General features: G+C 39.7%; 1 protein-coding gene across 5 annotated transcripts; it reads right to left on the reverse strand.

The window, feature by feature from the left end:
* Nucleotides 1-788: 788 nt before the first annotated feature.
* On the reverse strand, nucleotides 789-26895 carry Lrrc8b (leucine rich repeat containing 8 family, member B). Of its 5 annotated transcripts, none has more exons than XM_005385088.2 (6): nucleotides 26759-26888; nucleotides 20412-20464; nucleotides 12241-12343; nucleotides 11805-12002; nucleotides 8608-10772; nucleotides 789-1365 (listed from the first exon to the last, which is right to left on the reverse strand). In XM_005385088.2, exons 5-6 carry the CDS (start codon nucleotides 10744-10746, stop codon nucleotides 1093-1095), a joined length of 2412 nt encoding a protein of 803 aa, XP_005385145.1. In that variant the 5' UTR covers nucleotides 10747-10772; nucleotides 11805-12002; nucleotides 12241-12343; nucleotides 20412-20464; nucleotides 26759-26888; the 3' UTR covers nucleotides 789-1092. The 5 variants fall into 5 exon arrangements, with proteins under 5 accessions (XP_005385145.1, XP_013369911.1, XP_005385148.1 ...); XM_013514457.1 differs by lacking the exon at nucleotides 11805-12002 and adding an exon at nucleotides 17188-17449; XM_005385091.2 differs by lacking the exon at nucleotides 11805-12002 and having other exon boundaries at nucleotides 26759-26895.
* Between the last annotated feature and the right edge of the window lie 251 nt (nucleotides 26896-27146).

Consider the following 27146-nt stretch of genomic DNA (forward strand, 5'->3'; position numbering starts at 1 on the left):
TGAGCTACTTAGATCCTGTCTCACACACACACACACACACACACACACACACACAAAAAGAATTGTACCCATGCAATTGCACAGCAGCGGGGGTAGAAGAGGGAGATGATGTAGTCATCCTCTCACAAGGAAACCCCCAAATATTTTAGGGCATAAAACATAAGCCTTTTGTTATCCGAAAGTAATTAGTGGCAGAGTATAAAAATCATTTTGGTACAGAATGCACACAAACACGAGAATCATAAACAGACCAAACCAAGTATTAGGAGTTCTTGCAGAAGTGTGTGTGCTCTCTGTACCTTACAAAAATCATTTTCACAGAATAGGATCCAAGATCACGCAGTAGAAAATGTTTGTTTTACATTTCATATAAAATTCTTAACAAATAAAAAGGCTTTGACAATAATAGACACGAAGAAATTTTTGAGAATATATTGATTTTTGGAATGCTCCAAAGATGACAAATCTTAACGACCCTGTCCAGGCAAAGGCCAAAGGCAGGCGTTTTTCTCAGGGCTTCTCATGGCTGTTCAAAGAAAAAGAGATTAAGGAAGACTCAAGTAAGCCGGGAAAGGAAGTAAAAATTAAGCCAAAGGGAATTCTGCCAAGCGTAATACAGCCTGCCTAAAAACATGTCAGAGCATAAATCACAGACAGCGGTGAGCATACATCAAGGAAATTTATACTGATGAGTTGTGATTTCGGTGACAAACATCAAAGCAGGAAGTCAGTAAAAGCGAGTGTGCAAATAAGTAATAGGGACTGGAAAGAAAGAAGAACACTTGTAGTTTTAAGGGTAAAAACTGCAAGGTAAAGATTTAATAATTTCATGCCTCTCAATCCATCCTCAATGTATACTTCTTATAATATCTCAATAAATTAAAAATCAATTACTTACAAGATTGCAGTTCAGCGTTAACACTTTTACCTATTTAACTTCAGGACAGACACTGAGTTGCTTTAGCAAGATACTTGGTGGATCATAATCATCACCCATTTTTGAGTTTTATAATTTAAGGAATTATTTCTCCTTTAAAGCAATGGGACATAATTTCAAAACTGCTCTTGAGACGCGGGTCCCTGATCTTTAGGTCAACATTTATCTAAGCATGTCTGCAAACGTTCAGTCACAGGGAGCGGAAGCGTGCTGAGCAAGCTGTCCTCCACGATCAGACAGCTGCGTTTCAGAGCCTGACACCCTTCCAGCTCCGGAGGCAGTGTTTCCAGGTAATTCCCAGTGAGCTCCAGATGAGTGAGGTTCGACAGCTCACCCACCCGAGGGGACAGCTCGGTCAGGCTGTTTCTCCCCAAAAGCAAACACTGGAGCTTCTTGCACTGAAACAGCCCATCTGGTAGTGTCTCGATCTGGGGAGGAAGAAAAGAAGCTGGTGAACCTGGCCTGAGGTACCGCGATGGTACATTCAGTTGCTTAGAGACCTGAGCTGCATGACTCTAAAAACACACCTGCAGGTTTACAAGGCTACATCAACAATGGCGATAAGGGAGTAGATACAAAGGTGGGGAACGTAGGGACAAGAGTACTGTCGGGATACAGGATGACGCTCTTACAACATCTGAAGTGCTGCTGTGCAAGGGTGGGCAGCTGATTCGGCTCTGCGCATTCTAACCAGCAAGCCTTAATGAAACAAACTCACTGTCCTAAGTTTAAAATACAACAACAACAACCCAGTAACTCAGGAGAATCATCATTATTCTTGAGGCCTGGATCTGAAGTAAATTACTCTCAAGAGTCCTCATAAAGAGTTTACTGCGTATGTAATGAGCAGCATCCTTAAAAACATCCTAAAACCAGGCGCAAATCTTCCTATACTGTTTTCCTTGGTATAAACCGAAACGTGATTGTTTTTTAGTCTACATAAGCACAGACAAGTGGATGTGATATATGCATATACATTCTGATCCCCTCCACCCCGCTCCCTGCAGCCGCCACAGTGGATCTGTGTCAGTGCATCGGAGGATGCAGGCTGAGCCCAGGGTCCTTTCACCCCTGTCTCTAACAAGGCCATTTCTGGCGTATTTAGCCTTCTTCCTGTGCTCTGGCATGGTTTCAATTGAACAGCTCATGTCAGAGGGGTAACTTAAATATAATAAACAGCCTGCTCCACGGGACTGCTCCCCTGTATGGGGGGCAGGCTCCAGGCGAGTTTCTAGGGAGGTCACAGTGCACATGCGCCACAGGTTCATTGCGGCGAGTCCACCAAAGAAATGGGGTGCACACGCTCCGTTCAGCTCGTCACTCCGTGGGGGTGCGTCTGAACCAAGCACTGCTGGGGGGCACGGCTCACCTATACTACACTTGATATTTGTCACACGGCTGAGAAGCGATCACACCTATGCCAGGTGTTGGCCGGGGACAAGAGGAACCTATGACACTGTGGCATGGTACACTGTATAAGCTCCTTGATTCAGGAAGCAGCTTTGTTAGAAATAGGGCTAGACGGGCACCTGGGCTCAGCCTCCATCCTTTGATGGGCTAACACAGAGCCACTGAGCTCGCTGCTGGGGAAGGAGCTCCCAGAACCGCCCAGAGCTCTCCCTCCTCCGAAGGACAGACACTCTTCATATAAACTAAAGGATGATCAAACGATTAAAAAAATGCTTGTTATTTTAGAAACCCCCTCTTCTGCATCACTGCTGCATACATTCAGCGCTGGCTATCTTTGGAAATAAACCAAAGATGACTGTTGTTAAGAGCAACACTCTGCACAGATCATTGTAAGATACAATATTAGGTATAACGTAAGAAAACTATCTACACACTTACTTCTTCTCAACAGAGGATGTGCATCTACATGTACAGGTGGTCTTCAGTGTTGAGAGAGATGAGGTAGAGAGCTGAGAGAGACAGAGGGAATGCAACGCCTTTGAAAGCCACCCTTTCTGGTCAGAAAACTTGCAGCTCAGAGGTGGGGCCCGTGTGGAGGGAAAAGGTGGGCCTGTGAGTATGCCCAGGGCCGAGGGTGCCTGGTGGAGCCTCAGTAATGACTTCGGCAAACCCACACAGAACAGGGAAGGCTCAGTTCACATGCATTCAGTGAGCATGTGCTAAAAGCCTCTTTACCAGGCTCAAAGCTAGGTGCTGGTGAGAGTGTGGAGCAGAAAGACAGCCTTTATGAACTTTCGGTTAGGGCTGGGGATATAGGTCAGGGGTGGAGCACTTCTCATGTTTAAGGTTCTAGGTGCCAAACAAATAAACAAACAAGAACGTTTATCTAAGGCAGGTGGCCAGGAACGTCGCAGCCTTGCCACTGCTGACACCTGGGTGGGGCAATTCTTTCTCCATGGGGCCATCCTGTGCATTGTAGTGCGTTCAGCAACATCCCTGGCCCCTACATACCCACCGGCACCACTTTCCTTCCTTGTTGGAACAAAGGAAGATGTTGCAAGGTAAATATCCCTTGACGGATTAAGTCCTCCTCACCCCCCACCCCCAGTTGAGAAGCACTGGTCTAATGAGATAGAGAAACATGAAGCAATTACATGAAGAAAGAGTGAGTCTGGAATGGGCGGTAACCCAAGCTGCAGGAGGGAATACACATTCCTCTTCTTCAGTCAACTCTTAACTGCCAGCAGTGGCTTAACTGGGCTGATTTCCTACTGGCTGATCAGCCTGAAACCACTGTCCTTACTCTCCAGTCTGGTGTCAGCGCTACTGTGTTCCCATCAGTTCTCTTTCAAATCTCCAAATCTGTGATGGCAGTGGACTTCTCATCCTACAGCAGATGATTTCACTTGGCGTTCTGGCACTCTTCTCCACCCCGACAGAGGCTCCAAGACCTCTCAACACTGCTTCCAGGAGTGATCGGGGGGCTGTAGCTGGTGGGATTCCCTCCCACTGCCAGGGCTTCCTCTGCTTGCCAGCGCCCGGCTGAGATCCTGGCCCTAACACCACCTCAATTCAATTTTCCTAACGAACCGTGGGGAACTTTATTAAGAAACTCAAAGACTTTCCAACTCAATAATTTTATCATGAGTAAATTTACTTGCAAATAAAAAGCTTTCTTGAAGTTTACATGAACACGGAACACATTTTGCTTATCAATAAATTCTATAAAAATGTTTCATAAGATTAATTTATATCTAATTCATTTAGTGTGCCCTGTCTCTTAGCATGACACATGAGCCAGAGAGGAAATGTTACTTTAAATTGACCACTGGTTTTTCTAAAAAGCCAAGGGAAAAATTTACAAGCCATTAGAGATGATAAAATGCACAAAAAGATGTTTTATAGAATCAACTATACTATATAATATAAACGTATATAAAATGTATAATAAACTAAAAAACAAAAGGATAGAAAAACAAATGGCTATATTACCACTCTATAGCTTTGGTAACCAGGTGTCTTCAAAATGCACTAGGGTCCCAAGGACATGGTCTCTATTTCCATAGTTCTCTTTATCTATGGCTGACACTGATAGCTGAGTACCCTACCCTGCCGTGTTCCAAAGACTGGGTGGGACCTCACTTTAGAATCCTTCTCAGTGTTAGATTTCCTTTTTAAAATACATGTTATTTCAGGACACAGTAACTAAACCCATGGAGTCAATCATTTCAAGAAACAAGGCGGTATATTCCCATTTAAGTAGTGATGTAAAAACAATAATAAAAGGCACTGTCATAGATGAGCTTCAGAGGGAGTTTCTACATTATTTATTTTAAGGCTAGAAGTTCATAAAAGGAATAAATGTACAAATGTGCAAGTTGAAAGACGGATGTATGTAAATCAGAGTGGTTCATAACATTTGAGAAACTTTACTTAAATCCTTTCCCACACCTTGTACTTCTCCCTCAAAACAGATGCCAACATAATCTGCATAATCCAAAGACTTTTCAGCACTTGGAGAGGGACGGATACTGTTTCTTCTCTCCCAGCTTCCACACCATCTGAACACCACACCACACCCTGAACATCTGAACATGTTATGCATTTATATAACGAGATAAACAACACATACACTTTTTTTTTTTTTGGTTTTTCTCCGGTACCGGGAACCGAACTCACGACCTTACGCTTGCCAGGCAGGCGCTTTTGCCGCTGAGCTAAATCCCCAGCCCCACAACACATACACTTTTAAGTGATGAAATTAAAAATGTAAACATTTGAGTGTAACTTTTTTGTAATGCAGGCCTACTGATGAGAAGACTGGAATTTATTCATGAACACTGGAAATTTGAATTCCATGTAATTTTCATGTGTCATGAAATGTTATCCTTTTGACTGTTCTCTGATTCATTACAAAACATAGAGACTACTCTTTCTTGGATCATATAAAAGTAGGCTATGGGTGGATGTGAGCCCAAGCCATTAAGCTGCAACCTTTGGAGCAGACAATACACAATGTTCATTTGAGAGATGCAGCTCTGTCTCTTGCTTTAAATCTGTATCTCTACCTTGAAATCAAAATCGATTAAACCTTTCCATGGGGTTTCACTTCTTCAGTGCCCTCTCCCTATTCTCCACATGCATATTCAGAGCTGCCTACGAAGGTTCTAGTGCAGATTACTTAGCACTTTCCAGTCTTACCCTACTCACTGTCCAGTGAATCAAACATATGCTGGAGGGCACACTTCCAGCCACTCCCCATTCTCACCCACCTGGTTAAACATTCATCTCGTATTACACCTGGGCATCCTATTGCACTGCCTTGCATGTGCTCCATCTTTTATATTCCCCTAATACCGTGTTTTCAGGTGTGTTTCACGGAACACCCTCCCACACACTATTATGAAAAAGGAGTCTTGCTCAAACACGCCGGTATATGCGGCACACTGCGTTTTCCTTTTGGAGAAGCACAGTGCACAATGATATGCTACAAGTGCTGAGGATTCCTGCAGGGATATGGTTAGAAAAGAAATACTTTTTGGGTGATAGCACCTGTTACCATCCTGCGCAGGAAACTCTGGAATGACCTGTTAGTGAGTACCTGCCACCTGGGGACTCCCTACTTTACGGCTTGGTGGGAAGCAGAGCTCATTTCATACTACAGAAACTAACACACCAGATTCTTATCCCTTACAGCTAAAGTGTGCACGTTCAAAAACTGTGCTGACCAGGTGCTCAGACTGGAGCTTGGAAGTGAGGCTGTCAAGGTGGAAACTATGAGGAACAGGGATTTTCTGGTCGGGTAGAGGGTTCGGGGGGAGGCCTGCTGTAGTTTTCAGAGACAGAACTGGCGTCCAGTGCTGGTGTGTTAGTGTGGGCAGCGGCAGGGTACCCTCACTTTTGTGTTTCACCTTGGCTGTGGTCCTCACTGCTGTGTGGCTTATTTCGTGTGTGACTAGCCCAGGCTTGATTTTGTAGCCTTTTTGCTTTTCCTAGTACTGAGTTGCTCAGTATACTTTTAATAAAATGTCACATCTAAATATTTAGGAGTCCAATGTGATATTTTATTTTCTAATTTTCGTAAGTACTTTGGTCTCATAGAATCGTGAGAATCTAATGCTACCTTGCAAAATAGTTAAATCTCCACATGGAACATGAATCCCTGACTCCTGCTAACAACACTTCCACCAAGTGGCTGGTAATCTGTACCTGGTGAGTTTTGGTAGTGAGAAAATCCCTTCTCCCTCCTAAAATACTCTAGCCACTGTTCAGTGGCTAGTATGGACATGATTAGAAATCTTTCCCTGGTTGTTCTAGTTCTAACACTTCTGGTTACCCCCCACAAGCATTGTTCTCCATGTAGATCTTCCAAATACTCGAGCCCAATATGTTAGACTGATCTCACTCCCAACTGCTTCAACACCCCTGTCGTTAGTTGGGAGGGTTCCATCCAAGAGGAACTTTTTGTCTCCCGGAGGCTGTCTTCTATGTGGATTCCAGTGAGTTTCTTCATCTGTTAAGTAAGCCTTCACAGTGTTTCTTTGGATTCTAGGTTCTGAGGTGAGTGTTCCTCACCCATTCAAAGGTATCATGTTCTTCATTTTGGCTCTGAGGACGCTTAGCAATCGCCTTTTCTCAGGTTTCTGAGACAGGACACTCAAAGCTACTATTCTGCTTTGCCCACAGAGTACTTTCAGCCTAACACTTTTCATGTGCTATGTACTATCTTCCCCTATGTCTGGCAGAACTTATTCAATAAAGGAGATGTCTGATATTCTTCCCCCAATCTCTCAGCCAAGAGCAAAAACCTGGTATCAAAAGCACCAATGTTCTTAAGGTTTCGCTAACTTCACCTAGCAAAAGTGTTAACCTGCTGCTATATTTAAATAATGGCGGCCAGGTAACAATTTAATCAGTTGTGTCTTTCAAAAATTCATGCACTGTAACAAGTTAGAAGAACTAATGCTTCGCAAAATAATTATCTATGCCTCTTTACTACTAACCTAACAATGGAAAATGTGTGACCAAATATTAATGTTAATCAACTGCAAAATTAAGCACTAAATGATAAACCTCTAGTTTTGAGGTTTTCAAAGTCTGGTCATCAGCTTCACCTAGAGATTTTTCAGAAATGCAAATTCTTACACACTACACCAGACAACTCAATCAGAAACCTGGAGGGGTCTGGTAATCTGTGTTTTAACAAGCTCTTCAGGTAATCCTACCAGTCTAGATTGATCCTAATGTAGGTTTAAAACTTCATAACTGAAGATTTCTCACATATCTTAGAACAGACTTTCTCCTTTTATATATGAGCAAAGTCTCAGATTTCTAAAAAAAAAAAAAATCAGCATGTATTTTCTTCTCATTTTCCAATTTTTTGGCATTTCTCTCACATCCACGGTTTTCAACAATAACGTCTGACAATTGTGTTCACTAGCCAACACCACACTCATGGCTATGTTTAGCATGAAATACGAATTACAAAAGGTCTAGAAGTTAATACATTTTTGGGTGGGGTCGGAGAAAACAGCAGTATTAACAGCAGTTAATACATTTTTGGGTGGGGTCGGAGAAAACAGCTTTTCAAGTAGAGGAAGATCAGTTTCCTGTCTTGGCCAATCTAACTTCTGTTCCCCCTTGGACATGATCCTCACCCTCCTACCCCCTTCAGACTTAGCCCAAGTTTTTTTCTTTTTCCTCCCCCTTCCCATTTTAACCTACAAAACTACTCATTTATTTTGTTTTTTATTTCAGTGAAGTTACATTTTCCTTACTTGGCTTTACTGTAGAAAATTATGATTCATTTTTAAGCATGGACGCTGGAAAAGGCTTCTAAGAAGCCCTGGTGCTGCATTATAGAGCCAGGCCTTTCATTTTGAATTGTGTTTCTAGATATCCAAGCAGATGTCAAGTCTTTCTTTTTTTAACTGCATCACAAAAAGGATTTATGAATAATTCATAATCTCAGTATTTTTAAACAAAAAGTTATCCTCTTATGGCACATTTAAGAGGCTGCAGAGTTTTACCAAGCTTTATAAGCACTGAAGAACTTACCAACATAAAAAGTAAGCTCCACCATAATTCACCAATTCATTTAAAATACTTAAACTGTGATGTTCATGTAGGGAATGGGGAAAGGGGATACAGAGAACGAACATTCGTTGAGCAACTACTATGTGCCTGAACTATGCCAACACTGACATATTTTTTCAAGCACAGCAGAGCCTCAAAAGACTAGCAAGCATGGATTTACTTACATTGTTGTTGGTCAGGGCGAAGTACTGCAAATTGCTCAGATACTGGATTTCTTCTGGAATGAAGGTCAGGTGGTTATAGCTTAGATCCAAATAGTGTAGTTTGGTGCATAGAAAAAGCTGCAAGGGCAGATTCTCAATATTATTATGATCCAGAAAGAGTTGCTCTAGGTTAGATAATGCCCCAATCTGGGCAGGGATATAAGCAATGTTATTGTGCCATAACTTTAAGCAGGAAAGATTCTGAAGATGCTGGAAGCTAATGATCTCTTCCACAGTTTTCAGGTTATTTTCCTTTAGATCTAACTCATGCAAATTGTTCAGGCTGAAAATGGAGTGCGGAATGCGTTCCAGGTCACAGCTGATCAGTTCTAGGCTTTTCAGATTGACCATCTTTTTCAAGTTGTTCAACACAACCAGTTTGCTGCCCTCGTTATCAAGGGACAGTTTCTGCAGTGAAGGGAGGAGGTCTGTAACAACCTGGGGGATCCGGGACAGGCTGCTCTTCAGGTAGAGGGTCCTCAGGTTTTTTAAGTCCTGAAAAGCCTCCAACTGGGTGGTACTCAACTGATCAGGGAGAACACAGCCTGACAGATAAAGTTCCTTAAGATTTTTCAGGTGAAATACCCAGCGTGGGATTTTTCCCATCTCAGTGAATTTCAGGCGGAGGATTTTTAAATTTTCCTCTAGGAAGGCCAGTGCAGGATGGTCCACCACTAGGGACGAGTGGTACACATGAAGCTCCTTGAGATTGACCAGCTGCGAGACTGCAGAGGGCAGCTTAACCTCGGGGATAAGTTCTAGGCTTAGCACTTCCATCTCCGTTAACTCAAAGACATTGTCGGGAAGACCACTGAGCATAAAGAGATGCAGCTCTATCTTGTCCTGGGAGTTTTTCACAAGCTTACTTTTCAGTTTCTCAACGGTCCACTCGTTGTTGAGATTGATCTGTTTCAGTTTGTTCTCGCTGACCTCTGACAGGAATATGGAGAAGCGTTTGGAATAGAGAGGATCGTACTGATCAGCCAGGTGAAGGATGAAGGCAAAGTCATTCTTGACATCTGGGATATCACTGTAGTTGCTTTTTTCTCTTAGTGCTTCAAAGGAATATTGCTTTAGGGAACTCCTCAGCATCCACCACAAGCTGTAGGAGGAGGTGAGCCCGTAAAGTATTACCAAAATGACATAAAATGAAGCCAGGACCTTAAATATTTCTGCCAAGGAGTAGACACATTGGTAGCGCTTATATCCCGTAAAGGCCTGCACATCAACTGAACAGTCAATTTCAAGAGTGATGTATGTTAAAAAATATGGAACATAAGTTATGATGAAGACAAAGAGAATGACTTTGACTATGATCTGCTTCAGATACACCCGGTAAATGATGTCCTTCTGTTCCACATGCATGCGGAATCTTTTCACTTTTTCAAAGATGGCTTTGGCCTGTTCACCCTCCTTCTTGTCCAGGACACTGGAAGTTGGGCTTTCTATGCTAGCTGACTCCAGGCCCGGCTGTGGGTAGGACAAGGACTGCTTGCCGGAATCAACATCAGCTGAACATCCTGAGGTTGAAAGCAAAGTCTTGGACTTGGAGAGTTTCAGGGGCCTCACGGATTGCTCGGCCACTGTTTCTGACAGGGCCCGGGTGGTCCACGGAGAATCGAAGCACTTGTGAAGGATGGCCACAAAATGCTCCAGCCTGGAGCTGGTACTGGGGTAGTGAAGCCAGAAGTTGCTGCAGGCTGCAAAGATAAGAGTGTGCAAGAGCACCAGGTAGGGGAAAAACTTTGCAAACCAATGGAGCTGCTTCTCATAACAGACAGCATCAATGTAGGAGTACTGCTGCCGGTGGAGATCATTCTGGATTCGGAGTGGGAGAGGAAGTGGTGTCTCAGAAGCAGAGGATGTGTTCGTGCTGGCTTTCAGGATGTCCCAAGGCACGGCGCAGTGATTGTCGAATTCCACTTTGCAGGGCAGACAGCACAGAACCCTGCTCTGCGTAAGCTGGAGAGCTCCGGCCAGCACAGCCACTAACAGCATGATGAGAGTGATGTAATACCAGAAGACGTCCCACCATGGTTTTAAGATGTGGTACGATGACTGGGCATCTGCTAAACATTTTAGCTCTGTTAGTGTAATCATGACTTTCCCTTGGATGAGTGCAAAAACTGCAGGAGGAAAAGAAAGGACGCACTAGTGAAATAAGTACTCAAATTATGCATTAACTCTAATCCTTATACATAACGTGTTACCTAGGTAGGATTTAGCTCAAGGGTAGGATGTATGAGGCAGGGCTGATCAAGGGTACATAAGTCTTCTGGTTTCATTTAAAACTGCAGCCTACTTCAACTCTGTACTGTAAAGGGACCATTTCATGAGAGAGTCGCTCTATTAAGGGATTTGGGGTAGGCCTTGAGGTAATTATTTACTTACCTCCCAGATCTAAACTCCGGCCTGGGTTACTAAAAATTTTCTTCAGCTGACTTGGTAAAAACTTATTTTTATACTACTAGCTTGTCCATTTCATACCCCTAAAAGATCTGAGTAAGTTTCTTTCCACACCCTGCCCCACGATGCAGCAGGAACTAGGGAGCCTAAGTGTTGTTTCAGTCACCACAAGGAGTATCTTGTGAGCAAGCTGAGTTTATAAAACTATCCTTCAGGCTTACAGGAATCTACCCATTCCTCCTCAAGGTGAACTGTCCCTGAATGGGTTACCTCCTTTCCTCTCTCAGCTCTGGTTTTATAATTTAAGGACATGGACAAAACCCCAAAGAAAGAGGGTATGTGGGATAAATAATTCTGCCCTTAGGTCCCACAATACCATAAACACAATGCAGCGTTGAGGGGTGGAGTAGCAGAAACATTACTGGATGAAAAAACATGTTTAAAAAAAAAACCTACGGATTTTAATCAAACACGTACAACTTCAGCCAGTCATACAGCAGCTCTTATGCCAAAACAGTGTTACGTAACCTTTGGCCACGCTGACAGTGAACCAGATAAAAGGTGAGGGTTCTGCGTCTCCCTGGAACCCTAATGCTCAATTACAGGTTAGAGATGAAACAGGCAACAAAATAATCAGAAGCCACAACCTAAAACCATTCCCTACAGGGGAAATAGGGAATTGATGATATTCAGCTGAGATAAAATTGACTAGCAGAAACTGAGAATTTATCTTTACATTTTTGTGCAAATACCTTGTGGATAAAAGAATAAACAGCTTTGTTTCAGAGGCAGAGCTAGGTGGATACAAGATTTAGAAAGTCATATTTTGATCCAGTCTGTTGCTGGAACATCACAGAAATGGTAGATCTTCAAAAGAATTTAGCTTCCATCCCCAGCTGGGTCTACATGGATAAAATGACCATCCATCGAGGAGGTTGCAAAGGAATTTCCTGTAATGGATAAAGAGAGTGCACCAGGTAATTTTAAAGGGCTTTTCCAGCTCAGAGTTTATAATTTTATTTGTCCTCTATGGGTTCCTGAGAGCTAAATTCACTTAAGTTACGCAACTGAAATTGCAGAAGAATGAAAACGAACAGCTCACACGATGATAAAGGTATCTGACAGAAAATAAGAGATTTATGAAACTAGGAACACAAGCCAGTGCTGACCAAAATTAGTTATACTTACTATAATGGAAAAAAATGAGTCAAATATATCAGCTATGCTTCAATCAGGAGGTCTACACCTTTTGAAATTTCTTAGACACACCATCTCTGAGTTTGTCTTCATTCTACGAGAAAACATACATATCTTGAAAGACATGGACTCATTCAAATAAAAACACTGGAGACACTCTTTCCAAAGACCTTCCTCATCAACAGACACGTTACGGCTGATTGATCTCCATAAGCCGCTTTCCTTTTCACAGAGGAGCCCATTTTGGCAAAGCTGTAATTCATGACACCACCCACACTCATCAGATCATAGTTACTCCCTGAACTTTGTTTAAATCACAGAGAAGTTTCTACAGAAATTTAGGTGCAACATATTTTAAAATTCTGTATCTATAACACTTAGCTTTCTCCCAGTAATTTACATATGCTAATTTCTCTCACTCAACCTCATACACAGTTGGTCTTATTTGCATTTATCAGATGGCTTGGCTTGTCAAACCATGTAATTTCTGTTCCCTGATTTAAAACTGTACATCTATGCAAATAAGAAGTCTCAATGCTCCAAAAATTTAGCCTACCAGTTTCATCAGAAAAAGATATAACACTTTTCTATACATGGCTCAGACATATGCCTAAAAATTTCTTGAATTTATTAGTCATTAAATATAGCTAGCTGAACCGGGGGTGGTGGCACATGCCTGTAGTCCCACTACTCTAGGAGGCTGAGGCAGGAGGATCACAAGTTTCAGCCCAACATGAGCCATTTAACATTTTAGTGAGATTCTGACTCAAAATAAAAATAAAGAGAGGTTGGGATGCAGCTCAGTGGTAGATGTCCCCTGGGTTTAACCCCCAGTAATGAAAACAAACCCTATATACCTAGCCATAAACTCTGTAGATTAATAAAGGCCATTACTAAATAATGAAAGAGCTAAATTAAATATGTAAGTCTGAGTTGTCAGAAAATTCTCTTATGATAGAATTTTTAAAAGTTGAAAAAAAAATTGAGTGGGAAAATTAATTTTTCAGTGCTATGAGACCTCAAACATTTTATACATCCTTCCACAGCATTGCATCTATAATGTGCCAAGAAAGGATTACTGCATAATACCGGAATGCTACTCAGCCATGATATTCTTATGTAACAGCTTTCCTTAAATATTACAAATATATGTTCTACTTTAAAAAAAATTATTTTAAAGAGAAAAAAATCCCAAAATTTCAAAACAAGATAATAGAAGAGTAACAATGATTAATAATTTGCATCTTTAGTTACTGAAAGTACAAGATATAGGCATTTAATAATCCAAACAATATTAGCATAAACTTTTCTTTCAGTGAATTAAGAGAAATTAGTAATAACTATCCTAATTATTAACTACTTTAACTGTCATATATATGTATTTTATTTTCCCTTTCTTCTTTTCTCCTTTCCCTCATCCCAGTTTCTCTTTCCTTTTGAACAGTTTCTTCCCACTTCACAGTATCTATTGTATATTTTGGACCTTACTTACTCTTTCAGCTTTTCATGTAAACGATGTTTACACATGTGAGTCTGATTTATTTCCTTTGTGAGTGTGGTCTTGAGTTGCATCCATTTACTTATAAAAGTCTCTAGCTTATCCTTCTATATGGCTGAGTAGCACTGCATTGCATAAAAAGACCATCTTTTTTTATCCACTCCTTCGCTGATGGGATGTTCTACTTTTTGACTCTGTCTCTATGAAAAAGAGACACATCAACTCCAACTGACAGCAGTATTCTAGAATAATCATAATGACAAATGACTATGAACCCATCAGCAGGATCACAAATGAATAGAGCATTATCATAATTATTCTAACTTGAAAATTCATTGTAAAGAAATTTTCCTGTTTTCCTTTTTAAAAACTATAAACTTAGCAGGCAGGCAGGTTGGCCAGCTGGCCGGCCTGGGTTCAATCCCCCACTAGAACAAAACAAACAAAACAAGAAAACTATAAACTATCCTCTATCCATCTAATTCAAATTTACTTTGATGGGTTCCTTGTCAATAAGAACAAATAAAAATCTATTATTAATAATCTAATATCTGCTTATCTACTTTCATAGAGTATTTCACTTATATTCATTTAACAAGCCATTGGAATAAATGGTACTCCTTTCACATATTAAAGACATGGAAAACAACTGGCCCAAAGAATCAACCTTGCTCAAAGTAACAAAGCTGGCAAGAAATAAAATTTGTGGAACTTAAGAACTCAAATCCCAAGCCTTGTCCCCACCACACCACAAGGCCTCATTAAATCCAATTAACTATGCCACCATCTCAGTTTTCTCAAATGCTGGAGAAAAAGCTATTTAACTCTTTCCTTCAACATCTGCGTTATAACTGAGTTCACTATAATCTTGAAAAACAAGGATGCAAATTAGTTTTCAGCAAAGTCTCCAGCTGCATGGCTACATACCGTGTAATCTACTTTCTTAGTTAAATATTTTTCTATTACATATTTTCTCTTGAATTATCTAAGATTTAATATTCAAATGCATAGCACCTGGATTTAAGGATCCATGAAACATTTCAAGCATTCCTGTATGTCAAATGCTGCTAATTTTTCTAACTGAAGGGCTTAACTGGAGTTAGAGCCATTATACCATTTAATGCTGCTGATGTGTGCCCCATACTTTTTCCAGACCATATTGTAGCAAATAATGAGGATTCAATCCAAGTAAGATCCTCATTTCTAATATACAAATGCATTAAGTCAGTTCAAGGAAATAATATTAAGAGTAAATGAATTTTATGATCCTAATCCCATTCCTTTAACTTTTAAATCTCACCAGAAAGTCATAAAAGCTTCTCAAAGCACATGAATTCATCTGACAATGTCATCCCAAAATCTCTAAGACTGGAACAACAACATCAAGTGAGTCATCTTTATTTCCCAGTAGTCTTTCTTTTACTCTGAATGCATTTCCAAAATAACCAGTGAAAAATAAACAAATGATGATCAGATGGCATTTAGAGTCATTATATGCTGAGAGTGGATGCTACTTCAAAGACCTGTTTCTGATTTTAGGCAAATAGAGCGGGTTCTCTACAGGACTCTCTAAAACTTGATTTAAAAATCATCTTACATCCTTCACAAAGGTTTAGTGCTACTTCCCATCACTACGTTTCTTGGGTCTTGCCTTCATCTAACTGAGATTTAAATTTACCTCTTTGAGTTCTTTCTCTAGGAAACAATGTATTTCTGATTAATTTACCCCTCTTCTTTGTGCTAAATAATCCCTTTACTTTTTAGAAACTGGCGGACAAGCATTTGACGTTTCTCCTGTACTTAGGTGACCACTGGCAAGGACACACCTGATACACACTTGCCTTATGTTCCTTACTAATTCTTTCACATCACACCAGCACAGAGACTTTTGTAACAAACACTCTTTCCAACTTAGCTGCAGTTTTTTTTTTTGTACAGGGAATTGATCTCAGGACCTTGTGCTTGCCAGGCAGTCGTTTGTGCTGCTGAGGTACAGCCCCAGTCCCTTAGCTGCAGTTTTGAGACCAAGAAAGGAAACTAAGATTTAGCTAGTACAGTATTTCTCTAACATCAATGTCCATAAAAGTCACCAAAAGTAAAACACAGTAATAGAGCCCACAATAAGAGTTTCTGATTTATTAGGTCTATGCATGTCTAACAAATGCTTATTTAATATTGATGCTACTGGTCCAGGGACCAGCTTTAGAGAATCACAAGTCTATGCTAGCAGTTCTCAGTCTTGGTTGGCTTCTGACTGGAACCATTTTTGTAAGAAGCCTAGTTGTAAGCCCCACTTCCACACAGCAGTTCAAGTGGTCTAGGTGAGGCCAGAATTATCCCTGGAAGGAGGAAACTCACATGATAAATTGCTAGTAAACTATCTGGCAAAAGCGTCTACCTTTTAAGTCTTCATGGAAGTTGCACTAGAGATCTAGGATGCTCTGTCCCCTGCACAGACCACAGAGTCATAGCTACCACCTCCTACATGAGCCCTTCACAGACTCAGGTATGAAAGGAAGTGAGTAAGTGAGCAACAGAGATGGACTAAAGGAGGAGAGATCACAAACACAGACAGCTGAAAGTCTATTTCACTCATGGGGGTGAGAAATAAGACAAGTAAATTTTATATGTTTCAAAAGAGAGAAAAGATGAAACAGTTACGTTATGTTTTGAATCTTGAATGTTCTCCCCAGGCTCATGTGTTGAAAGTTTGGCTCCCAGTCGTGGAACTACTGAGAGGGTAGAACTTTAAGAGTTAGAGAAGAATTTATAGCAGGGATGCCTTTGAGGGGATACTGGGACCGGGTCCCTTCCCTTTTCTGTCATTTCCTGGCCACCATAAGCTAAGTAGCTTCCTCTGCCACATTCTCCTGCTGTCTTACTATAGGACCTGAAGAAACAGGTCCAACTGACTTTGAACCAAAAACCTCTAAAACCATACACCAAAATATACCTTTCCTTTTTAAATGTAACGATCTCAGGCATTTCATCACAGTAACAAAAGCTAGGTTCCTGTGAATTAAAATTTAATCACTTCTAGCAACATGGATAGAGGTCCTTGGAGAAGTGGGAGACGAACAGATTTAGATCCTATTCCTATGATTATTACATCCCTCCAGTTTCTAGCACATAATGGATAATGACTGTACAATAAACTAAGCGTACAAAGAATGAAAAATGCAGGGAAAAATCTTTTGATGTTTATGCAGGGTTATTCAAGGTGATAGAGCCCTGAACTGGCGTGGGAGGCATGTGGCTAGAACTCAGCATCATATAAGGAGAGATTTTGGTATACTTCACTACATGTTCCAAATCCTGATGGCTTTTTTTAAAAGGCAAAAGATTTATACGATCTGAAGAGAAACCAGAGTATGATGGCTTTTTTAAGATTAAGCTCTTTTTCTCAGGATTCTGTGGGAAGTTCTTCTACTTCATGGTACCTGCTAGCAGGATGATGACTGGGAGGTCCAAATGTGCTCATTCATCATGTTGGCAGTTGCCCACTGTGGCCGATAACTTCTTCATAAGGAGATCCCACGTGGTACTCTGTGTGTCTTCAAAAAGCACGGTGGGTTCTGAGACAGTGCATTACATACACATATGCTAAAGCCATAGACCTTTCAAGTTGTAGCATTTGAAGCCACAAAAAGCTACATCTTATGAAATCTTTTCTTCAAGGCAGTCACAAGGCCAGTCCAGATTCTAAAGGAAAAGCAGCATACTACCTTTCAGTGGCAAGAATGGCAAAGAACTTGCAGCCATATGTATTCCACCACAGCCTACCCTTCGGCCATAAGTGACTTATGTTCCTCCTGCACACAAGCCTATTGGCCTCTCCCAAAAGTTTCACCCCACCAGGACATCCAGGTCAGGCACAAAGTCCATGACTGTGCCATCTAAATTAAGTCCAGCATAGGACAATGCCCCTGAGATTCTTAAAAGCCCTTTCTTCCATCTAGCTGAGGAACAGCCTTAAATTTTTTTGAAGTTTTAATACAGGGTCTTACAGCTGTGCCTTTCCTTTTTATTTTTACCTTGAGGTCACGCTACACTGGCAGTAGTGCTCTAGATTTGATCTTTGGGCATGAGACCATTTCTTTCCTTGAGTACTTTTGTTGTGTGGAAGAGCTGGGGGTGAGTAATAGTTTCATTTACAACCTGAGAAAATTCTGGATTAGAAACATTTCCTCTAAAGTCCAAGAAAAATGTGAGTAGTTTCTTCTTAATCCATCTTTTACAATACTATGGTCATAGAGGGTTTCAAAATACTCTGCTAAAAAATCTTAGATCCACAAGTTTGTTAGTTTTTCTATGCTACAGGTTACACATTTCTGTTTTATGCTGCACATATGTAATATAGTTCTGTTACACATGTTACCTGCATCTTAGTTGTTACACATAACTGTTTCTATGTTACATGTTACTGTAGGTGATGCTTTTGGTAATTTTTCTGTCAGTATTAAAACAAAGGTTCCATTTTACAACCTCCAGTTGCAATTTCCTCACTGACCTTCACTCATCATTAATAGTATTCTTACTCCCTTACGGCCTTCTACACCACCTGCTCCAAAGCTAGTGCCACATATTTTGTTATAGCAAGTGCCAATTTTGGTGTTCTGTTTCTTATTCTGCATAACAAACCACACTAAAGCTTAGTGGCTAAACAACAATTCTCTATTTCTCATTGTTTTGTGGCAGTTGTGTCATATGGTATGTGCGGGGTGCCCAGAAGGTCCAAAGTGCCTCAGTCACCGGCTGGCACTGGTGAAGAACAGAATCTCTGTCCAGATAAGGAAGGGTCAGTAGACGAAATGTAAAAGAGAACACAGAAGCAGTGTCACTGAGATAAAGAAGCTTTTCTTACATTTTATTTTTCCCAGTACTGGGGATTGAACCAGGAAGTACTAAGCTGTACCTTCAGCTATTTTTACTTTAGCCTCTCACTAAGTGGCCCTGGTTAGCCTCAAACCTGTGATTCTCCTACCTCACCCTCCTGCGTAGCTGACATTGCAACCATGCACTTTTCTGTACTCATAAAGTAGAGTTTCAAGGAAAGAACTTGACATCATTGTCAAATAAATAGAGAAAACCAAAGAAGACCAGAGATGTGTATCTACCATTTAGCAATTTCCTATTCAAAGCTGTAGAGGGGTAATGGTTCTGGAAAACAATGATAAATAACTTTTTAAGTATTAGGAAAATCACCCTAATCATCTGAAGCTCCAGGAGATAGTGACTGAAGAAAATAAATAGAATAAACAGGACCTATAGCTACTGAATGAATTAAAACCACAGGAACAACTCCAGAAATCTTATCAAAATGTGAGTTATTTTGAACCTTAAAGAACATTGTTTTGTTATTTCTTCTTTCTTGTGGCTCTGAAATATATATTTAATTTAGATAATCGTATGTTAAAGAAAATACCTCAATTCTTTGATGCTGTTAGTAGGTTACCATGTTATCTAAATATTCAAAGTAAAGAAGCTGATGATTAGGCTTAACCATCACAAATATAAAGCCGCATTAGATGGCGTGATCAGGGAAGACCTTAGAGGGTCTGCCATTAAAATAGAGATTAACACAGAGCCAGTCACAAGACCAAGCTGAAGTTGATCATTTCAGGGAGAAGAAATAACAGGGGAAGGATGTGTGAGGATCAGAAAGGAGGCCACTCTGGCTGGAATGTCAGAAGCCTAGAGAGAAGTGAGTGACAGCCTGCAGCCAAAGTAAAGAGTCTGAATAATACATAATCCAGGAGTGACAGAAAAATCACTGAAGAGTTGTAAGTAGAGGGTGGCAAGGTCTGTTAGCATTTAAAAGTTTACAGTCAGCTCAACGAATCAGAGTGGAAATGTAGACATATACCCTCCCCAATTAAAAAAAAAGATTTTCATCTTCTACCTGCAAAAAGAAAAGTATTCAGAATATAGTATGTAACAGACCTACTGTCCTCATCACTGAGTCCCCTTGATTATATGTTCATTGCTGGATGACACTTTTTTTTTAGGTACTGGGAATCGAACTCAAGACCTTCTGCTTGCCAGGCAGGTACTTGTGCCACTGAGCTATATTCCCAGCCCCCAGATGACACTTTTAAGACACACCCTGTATTCACCTTGGAGAGCTGTACTATTTAACAGAGTATACACATTCATCATTTATCATGTCTGTGTCAAAAGTTCTGCCACAGAACTAACAAGATTAATTTTCCACAACTACAAAAGGAGAATGATGTCTGCAGGAAGCAACAGAATATAGGGCTTGTTTAATTCTGACTTGGCTAGTCAAGAAATTTTGGGCATCTCTCACCGAAATATGGCAACTTGATACTATGCATTAGGGATGCTACCTTAAAACATCAGGAAGGCACAGGCATGGGCTTTTAAGTCTCTTGAGGATATTTACTATTCCTTAGCTCTATAACATTAAAAAAAGTGACAAGTATCATACATGTACAAATACAGTATATAATCTCCTGCTTACAAAACCCACAAAGGACAGGAAGATGGCATTTTAATTAAAATACCTATTTTTAAAAATGCCCTAAGGACTTTACTTGAAACGTCTGTAAGAATAGTGATCTCTTTCTGTTTTTACTTATTTTTTGCCCCAAGCTACCAATTGTCTTTACCATATGTTTACAATCCAAAACATTCATCTTACCCTATGAATGCTGGTCAACCAGAAACTGCAATTAGTTTTGATTTGAGGAATTCCTAAAGAGAAATCATAAACATATTGTCATATATTATGCATCACAGAACTATGAGATTTTTTTATTCACTTATATGGCTTTAAAATTTCTAACATGTATAATAATTTTACAAAATATAAAAGATAACTTTTTTAAAAGGTCAGTATGTTAAAAAAAGGATGAACATCTGAACTCTCACAAAAGGTATTAACTATTACCCAGGGAGAGAAATAAATAGTCATGTCACAAGCTACACATACAATCTCCTCACAATGACAATGTACAAGGCATAAAATGTGATTAAATTTTTAACAAAGAATAAGTATTATATCTGAGGCACTGGTTATTTTACAAGTAAAAGAAAAAACCCACTGAAAATATCTATGCTTCTTGGATTAAACAGAGGGGAAATGACCAGAAAATACTTAATATTTGGGATAGTTTTCTCCAGTCAGTTTGGTAATTATTTTTGTTGTCTGATGATCTGCTAGTTTGATTCAATGATACAATAATAAGACTTGCTTTTGCCTCCTTATATATCATGGACTTTCTTAACATTGTTAAAGTTTTTCTAAACATCCTTTTTGATAGAAGATTGTAGTTTATACACAGGTATGTCACAGTTCACAAAATCATTCCCCTAATGAATCTTTAGATTTTCTTTTTTTTCCTAATGATGTAAACATCTGTATATTATACTCTGTCATGATTTCTTTTGTGCAAATTTCCAAAATATGAGTACTGGGTCAAACAGCATGAACCTTTTAAAGTCTTTGGTATACAGCATCAATTTATTCCCCCCCCCAAAAAAAAGTTGCAGTAATTTTTTTCCTCTGAACAATGTACCAGTAGCACTCTCAATAGATATAGGAATTATCATTTTTTAAGGAATTATCATTTAAAAAAAAATAAAAAGCATTTGCTAATTCCACACATAAAAACTGATATTACTGTTGTTTTATTTTACATTTCTTTGAATTAAGTTGAATATTTCCCATCATGTATATTAATGCGTTTCATTCCTCTTCTCTATTCAAATTTATTGAAACCAAAGGAATACTTTGCTAAGAAGATATAAATGCAGAACTTAATGAAAGCTCTCAGAGAGAAGCAATTGCTACCAAGAAACACAATGTAGCTCAGTTTCTTTATCCAGGTTAAAACTAAATTGTTCAAACCAATTTTAAAACTGTAGCAAAAGTTATCCTCTTTCTTTCCCTTCAGCAGAAAGCAAAAGTAATAAGATGGACGTGTGAAATGTGAAAATGCTAAATGGCAATATTTCTTAAATAGAATAAATCATTCACACTAGGCAGGATACGAAGGGGACCCAGCTGTGGAGACAGGGCTGCATCACCAGCTCCATGCCGGCCTGCTATGCTAATTAGTAAGTGTCATCAAACTAGCTTTATCTACCCCTCAGAAACATTTTCTCTCCCCACAGGTTGGGCCCAGGATATGTGGGTTTTAACTTCAAAAGTCAATTCTAGGACAATCTTTAAAGAAAAGTACCCTGGAAGATTTGGAGAAAACAAGCATATGCTGAGAATTCTCTTCTTTCTCAAATAAGAGCCCTTTTAGAAGGGTCCCAACAAGGGACATAGGAAATCTGTACAGTGACCAAGGAATAAGGAACAGTAGATGGTAATCTGATCTTTGATAGAAAAGCAGAAGATCCCAAAGCTTTTACTGTGAAAGTAGACAAGTCTGGATATGCTTTCTTCCTTCTGGTCAGCACAGATAGGGTTAATAAAATACATTCCTCTACAGTACAGCAAGGATCTACTGTGCATTTTTGGAATCTGAGAATAGTTTCCATTCCTGTGAATTTCTTATAGTGATAGGTACATAAAAATCATAAAAGGAAAGATCTACGAAGAAGCCAAGAATTATTGATTTATTTCTTTTTCTGGTGTCGGAAATCAAAATTAACCCATCGCACATACTAGGCAAATGTTCTATCAGTGAACTACATCCCCAGCCCTCAGTCAAGAATCACTAGTGACAGGACCAAAGGGTAAATGTGCAGCCCTAGGCCTGCGCTCCGCAGGTCAGCTATGGCAGAGTGAAGCTATGGCAGGAATCACTGTCGTGTCATACTTACTCACTCTGCCTTGTGCAATCTGTAAGTTCAAGGTTGTAGGTATATTAAGTTCTCTTATTTCATCAAGTTGAAAATCTCAAAACCAATGTCCTAAAAGAAGGACACTGCCGTTCATCATCTGTCCCATTCAGGTTCCTATGGAATCACCCTCATGGGCCACTCTGACCACCACAGGCTGAATTCATGGCTCCTTTGCTTGTGTTTATGGGACATATTTAGAAATATTTTTCTTAAAATATTTTAAGTTTTATGGTGTATTAATTGCTTCGAGTTCCCTGAGATCTGGGGCAATATCTTATTTATTTATGACCCAGAAATCAATCACAGTATGTATTTTCAGGGCTCAATTACAGAAGACATTAAAAGTTTTTTATTTATATTTTAGGTTTCTCATATAAGAGGAACCATGCAATATTGAATTTTTTGTTTATGATTTACTTTACTTAATATTATTGTCTGAAGGAGCATCTACTCACCCAAAATAAAAATAAAAATAAAAAGAAAAGACAGGTAATAGGAAATAGCGAGATCTTTCCCAAATGGTAAGGGGAATAAGAGATGGAGGGAGGGCGGGAGAAGGAAACAGAAAAAAAGAGTTAAAGAAAAAAATGGAAACAGAGCTTTTGTAAAATGGGGAGGAGACCAAGAGTTGGAAGGAGCAGGGAGGGATGGGAGGAGCCAGGATGAAAAAAAGGATTAAGATGGGTTATGTACATGTACAACTTCTTGCGATAAACATAATTGTTGAAAAATGCAAGAGAAAACATTGGAAGTCACTGGAAGGAAGACAAGGATTCTCAGTGCTATTTCTCTCTGGTCAGTTCAGATCCTGGAAAGTGGCTAAAGGCGAGACTAGAGGGGCTCTTAAACTTTCCTCTCCCCACAGAGTGCTTGGTGAACAAATATTTAAAGAATTAGTTTGACAAAATATCGAATCTTTAGCCTGACCGGAGCCCCAAGTAACAACTGATTCACCCACCTCGGGTGACCCCATGTCTGGTAATGTGCAGTGTGCACCGTGAGTATTTTAGTGAGTCACTGCTGAATGATTACATGACATGACGCCAGAACAGGTTCTATTACCCAATTAGGAACAGGAGTATGGAAGAGGCCTGGCTCTCATAAAATGTGAACATAATGGGTACACGCAGATGGTGGCAAAGGAAGTGGTGGGGACAGAGCCTCAGGCATTTTCATTACCCCATGGCAGGTGCACAGATCAGCAGCATAGGCTAAGCCTTCACTCTCCAGGAAGAAATAAGAAAAATTCATACTTGCCAACTTACTCAGTGAACATGACATCTCACAAACTGGAATGCAGAACTGCTGTCAAATTCAGCATGACTGGCTGCATCAGAATGACCGTGAGTCATTTTGAATCAGTGATGGGCCACTGCATAATGCCACAGCATGCCTAAGTGACCTTAATATCTTACTGAATTACTTCACAATTTTTCTTTATAACACATTAGCCTTATAAAGCAACAGGAATAACGCTCAGATGAAATCAGCAAGCCATCACCCAAACAAGGATGTTGCATACTGTGCTGTTCTCTGCCTCCTAATTATATTGTCCACTTTCCCTCAAAACCATAAACTCCAGGAGAGTGAGGATCTTTCTTGTCTTCAAAGGGCCTGTCATACGTCAGATGTTCCATAAATATTAAAATTCCACAACCCTGTAAGCAATGATGAGGTTGACAATGTTGTATGTCCTTCTATAGTTTTAGGGTCATAAAGCCGGTCAGCTTTGTTAGTGATCACTATAAAGAATACTATATTTGCTATAACACAGTACTTGACACAATGACAAAAATCAAATTGCTGTGCACTGCCAATCTACTTGTTAGCTTGAGCTAACTTCTGACCAAAAAATAGGCTTCATGTTCACCAGGTGCTAAGTGATCATGAAGCACAAAAGATGTGTATTTATTGATTGTAGTGGGGATCAAACGCAGGGCCTTCCCAATGAGCTACAACTCTGAAACATAAAAGATACTTAAAACGAACACTGCTACTTGACTGGCTCCTCCAAATCAGTAGTCACACCATACTTTATCTTTTTTACTTTGTTGCATTAGTGAGGGCTGAACCTATGATTTCATACCAAACTATATCCACAGCCCCTTTAAATTTTTTTTTTTTTTTTTTAATTTTGAGACAGGATCTCTCTACATTGCCTTGGCTGGGCTTGAGCTTGCAATCTCCTGTGTCAGTCTCCCATAGTCCAGGGATTACACACATACATCACCAGATCTGGCTAGGTCAATTTCATACTTCCTTAGCATTTGGGAGCAAGGATATTATACTGCCATTAAGGTACGTTACAACTATCTGTTTAAATCCTTTCCTGTCTCTGAGCTCTTAGAATAGCTGAATGTGCAGGACAGCAACAGAACAAATTCTCAACAATTATCTACTGAGTGCAAAGGAATGATGGGAGATAGAAAGGGGAAGGCTAACGGTATTGGGTGAGGTGGGTATTATGATCTCAGTTCTGAAGGTGAGAAAGCAGAGAATCAGAGAAATTAAAAAACTTGCTCAAGCTCATAGCAAACCCAGAATTCACACCAGCTCTAAGAGCCATCTGCACAGCTTTCTCCAAAAGCTATATAAAAAGGAGTTTTATATAGAATATAGCATCTCTCTTTGTCAAATTTGTAATTCATCTTTTAGAGAAAAGAAATGATTCAAAAATGAGATCTACATTGCTTTTCTAGCTCATCACTTGGCATTCCTTCTAGCAAAACAGAGCTAACAAGAGCTTCTTCCATCCTGCCTGCCTATTAAGTAATAAAGATTGACCTGATAGATAGCCGGAGCAATGCTGCATCCTGCTTGCACAACCTCATACAGGGAAACATGTACCCTCCAATTTAATAACATGATGAATAACTCAAGTTTAATCTGTCTGTAAATGACCATGTTTTGCATGGTTTTTCTTCTTGGCATACACAGAGGTTAAAATAAATCTCCTATCACATAAATACAGCCTCATTTTGAATGGCTAAATAAACATCATATGCCAAAATGTTAAGTTACAATGTTAGGCCTGGTTCTTACTCTAAAATCTTAAAGAACATTTAGAAGACCTGGAAGAGAGACGCAAACTTGCTAAGATCATTGTGTCTTTGTCATTTACTACCTGCTGGATTGTGGACATGCTATCTGAGTATCACCTTTCTCATCTATAAAATAGAATGGTGGCTTCTGCTGAATGAAACTGTTTTAAGAATTAAAGCAATTAAATGCACAGAAGTAGGTATAAATTAAGCCCTTAAAATGGTAACTTACTAACAGAACAGTGGCTTTATCTAAGATTAATCATTTAAAGCTTGGTCTGTGAAGTCATCTTCACCTTTTGACACAATGTCTGTCATCTCAGTCAAGATTTTTGCTGCGGACAAGTCAGATATAACCAGTGAACCCCAAGCCAAGGGCTGTCTTTAAAATCTACAATTATCATGGTTGTAGAACAGTGTGAATCTGCCTAATGCTAGTGAATTGTACATTTAAAATGGTTAAAATAGTGTAGTTTGGTATATGTATTTTATCACAAAAATCTATAATCATATAAAATAGGAAAACTGTTTGTAGTGCTTTAAAATATATGAGCCCTCAATGTTCTAGAAAATATACCAACATATAAAAATATTATTTTAATGTGTCAAATTTGCTTTGTCTATGACTTATAGTATACTATAATAAATTCCAAATATTTAGTTATCAATTCTGATTGTGATTGTGAATTAAAGGGACTTAGTTAGGAGAGATGATAAATTTCCCAGATTTGTTAAAAAATGCTTAGGTCTTTTTTTTTGTAGATAAATAGCCACACATAAAGCTAAGATAGTAAAAAATTTTGCAGTGACTACTGAGGTAAATGAACATAAGGTTTCTTTTCCCTAACATAACCACTGAAGCATACACACGTTTACAACATTTAGTACAGTAATAACTTTAGATAGATTTGAAGTACCAAATCCCCTTGCTTAGAAGGGCAGCCTTTCCCTATCAGAAGGCATTAAAGACAGCATAATATATGTCCTTAAAACCTACAATTATTTTGTAGAAGTGGTAGGTCACAGGGCAGAGATGCTTGAGTGTATGTGTGTGTGTGCATGTGTGCGAGTGTGTGCACGTATGTATGTGCTGGGAAATGGTTCAAAGATAGCATCCACAACCTTTGGGCTTAGTGACAGACTTACTTACTGAGCACTTCCATGCAATAAACAGATCAACTCCAGAGACTTTCATAAACACCTCATTTTTGTAGGATTGGCTTGTTTCTTCCTTGCTCTGTGGATGTGTGGAGTCAAAATCCCCACCAAAAGCACGCATGGGAGACAGTGAGCCCTGTCAAATGAAAATTCATTTAATAAGAGAGAAATAGGTTCTCTACTTCCTCATGAACTGCAGTACACTGGAGGTCGACAGGAACGTAATAAATGCAGGTGGGTTGTCACAGGAAGGAAAGTCAACATCAGTGAGGCGTATGGAAGAATTAAGACTATGTCTCAATTTGTTATGAGACCGGGTGATGGAAAGTAATGGGAAACGGCCCTTCTGTTGCTTCCTACCTTTAGGCTCTTGGGTAGTT

Source organism: Chinchilla lanigera, unplaced genomic scaffold (assembly GCF_000276665.1).
Source record: "Chinchilla lanigera isolate Chin_1 unplaced genomic scaffold, ChiLan1.0 scaffold00022, whole genome shotgun sequence".
NCBI lineage: Eukaryota > Metazoa > Chordata > Mammalia > Rodentia > Chinchillidae > Chinchilla > Chinchilla lanigera.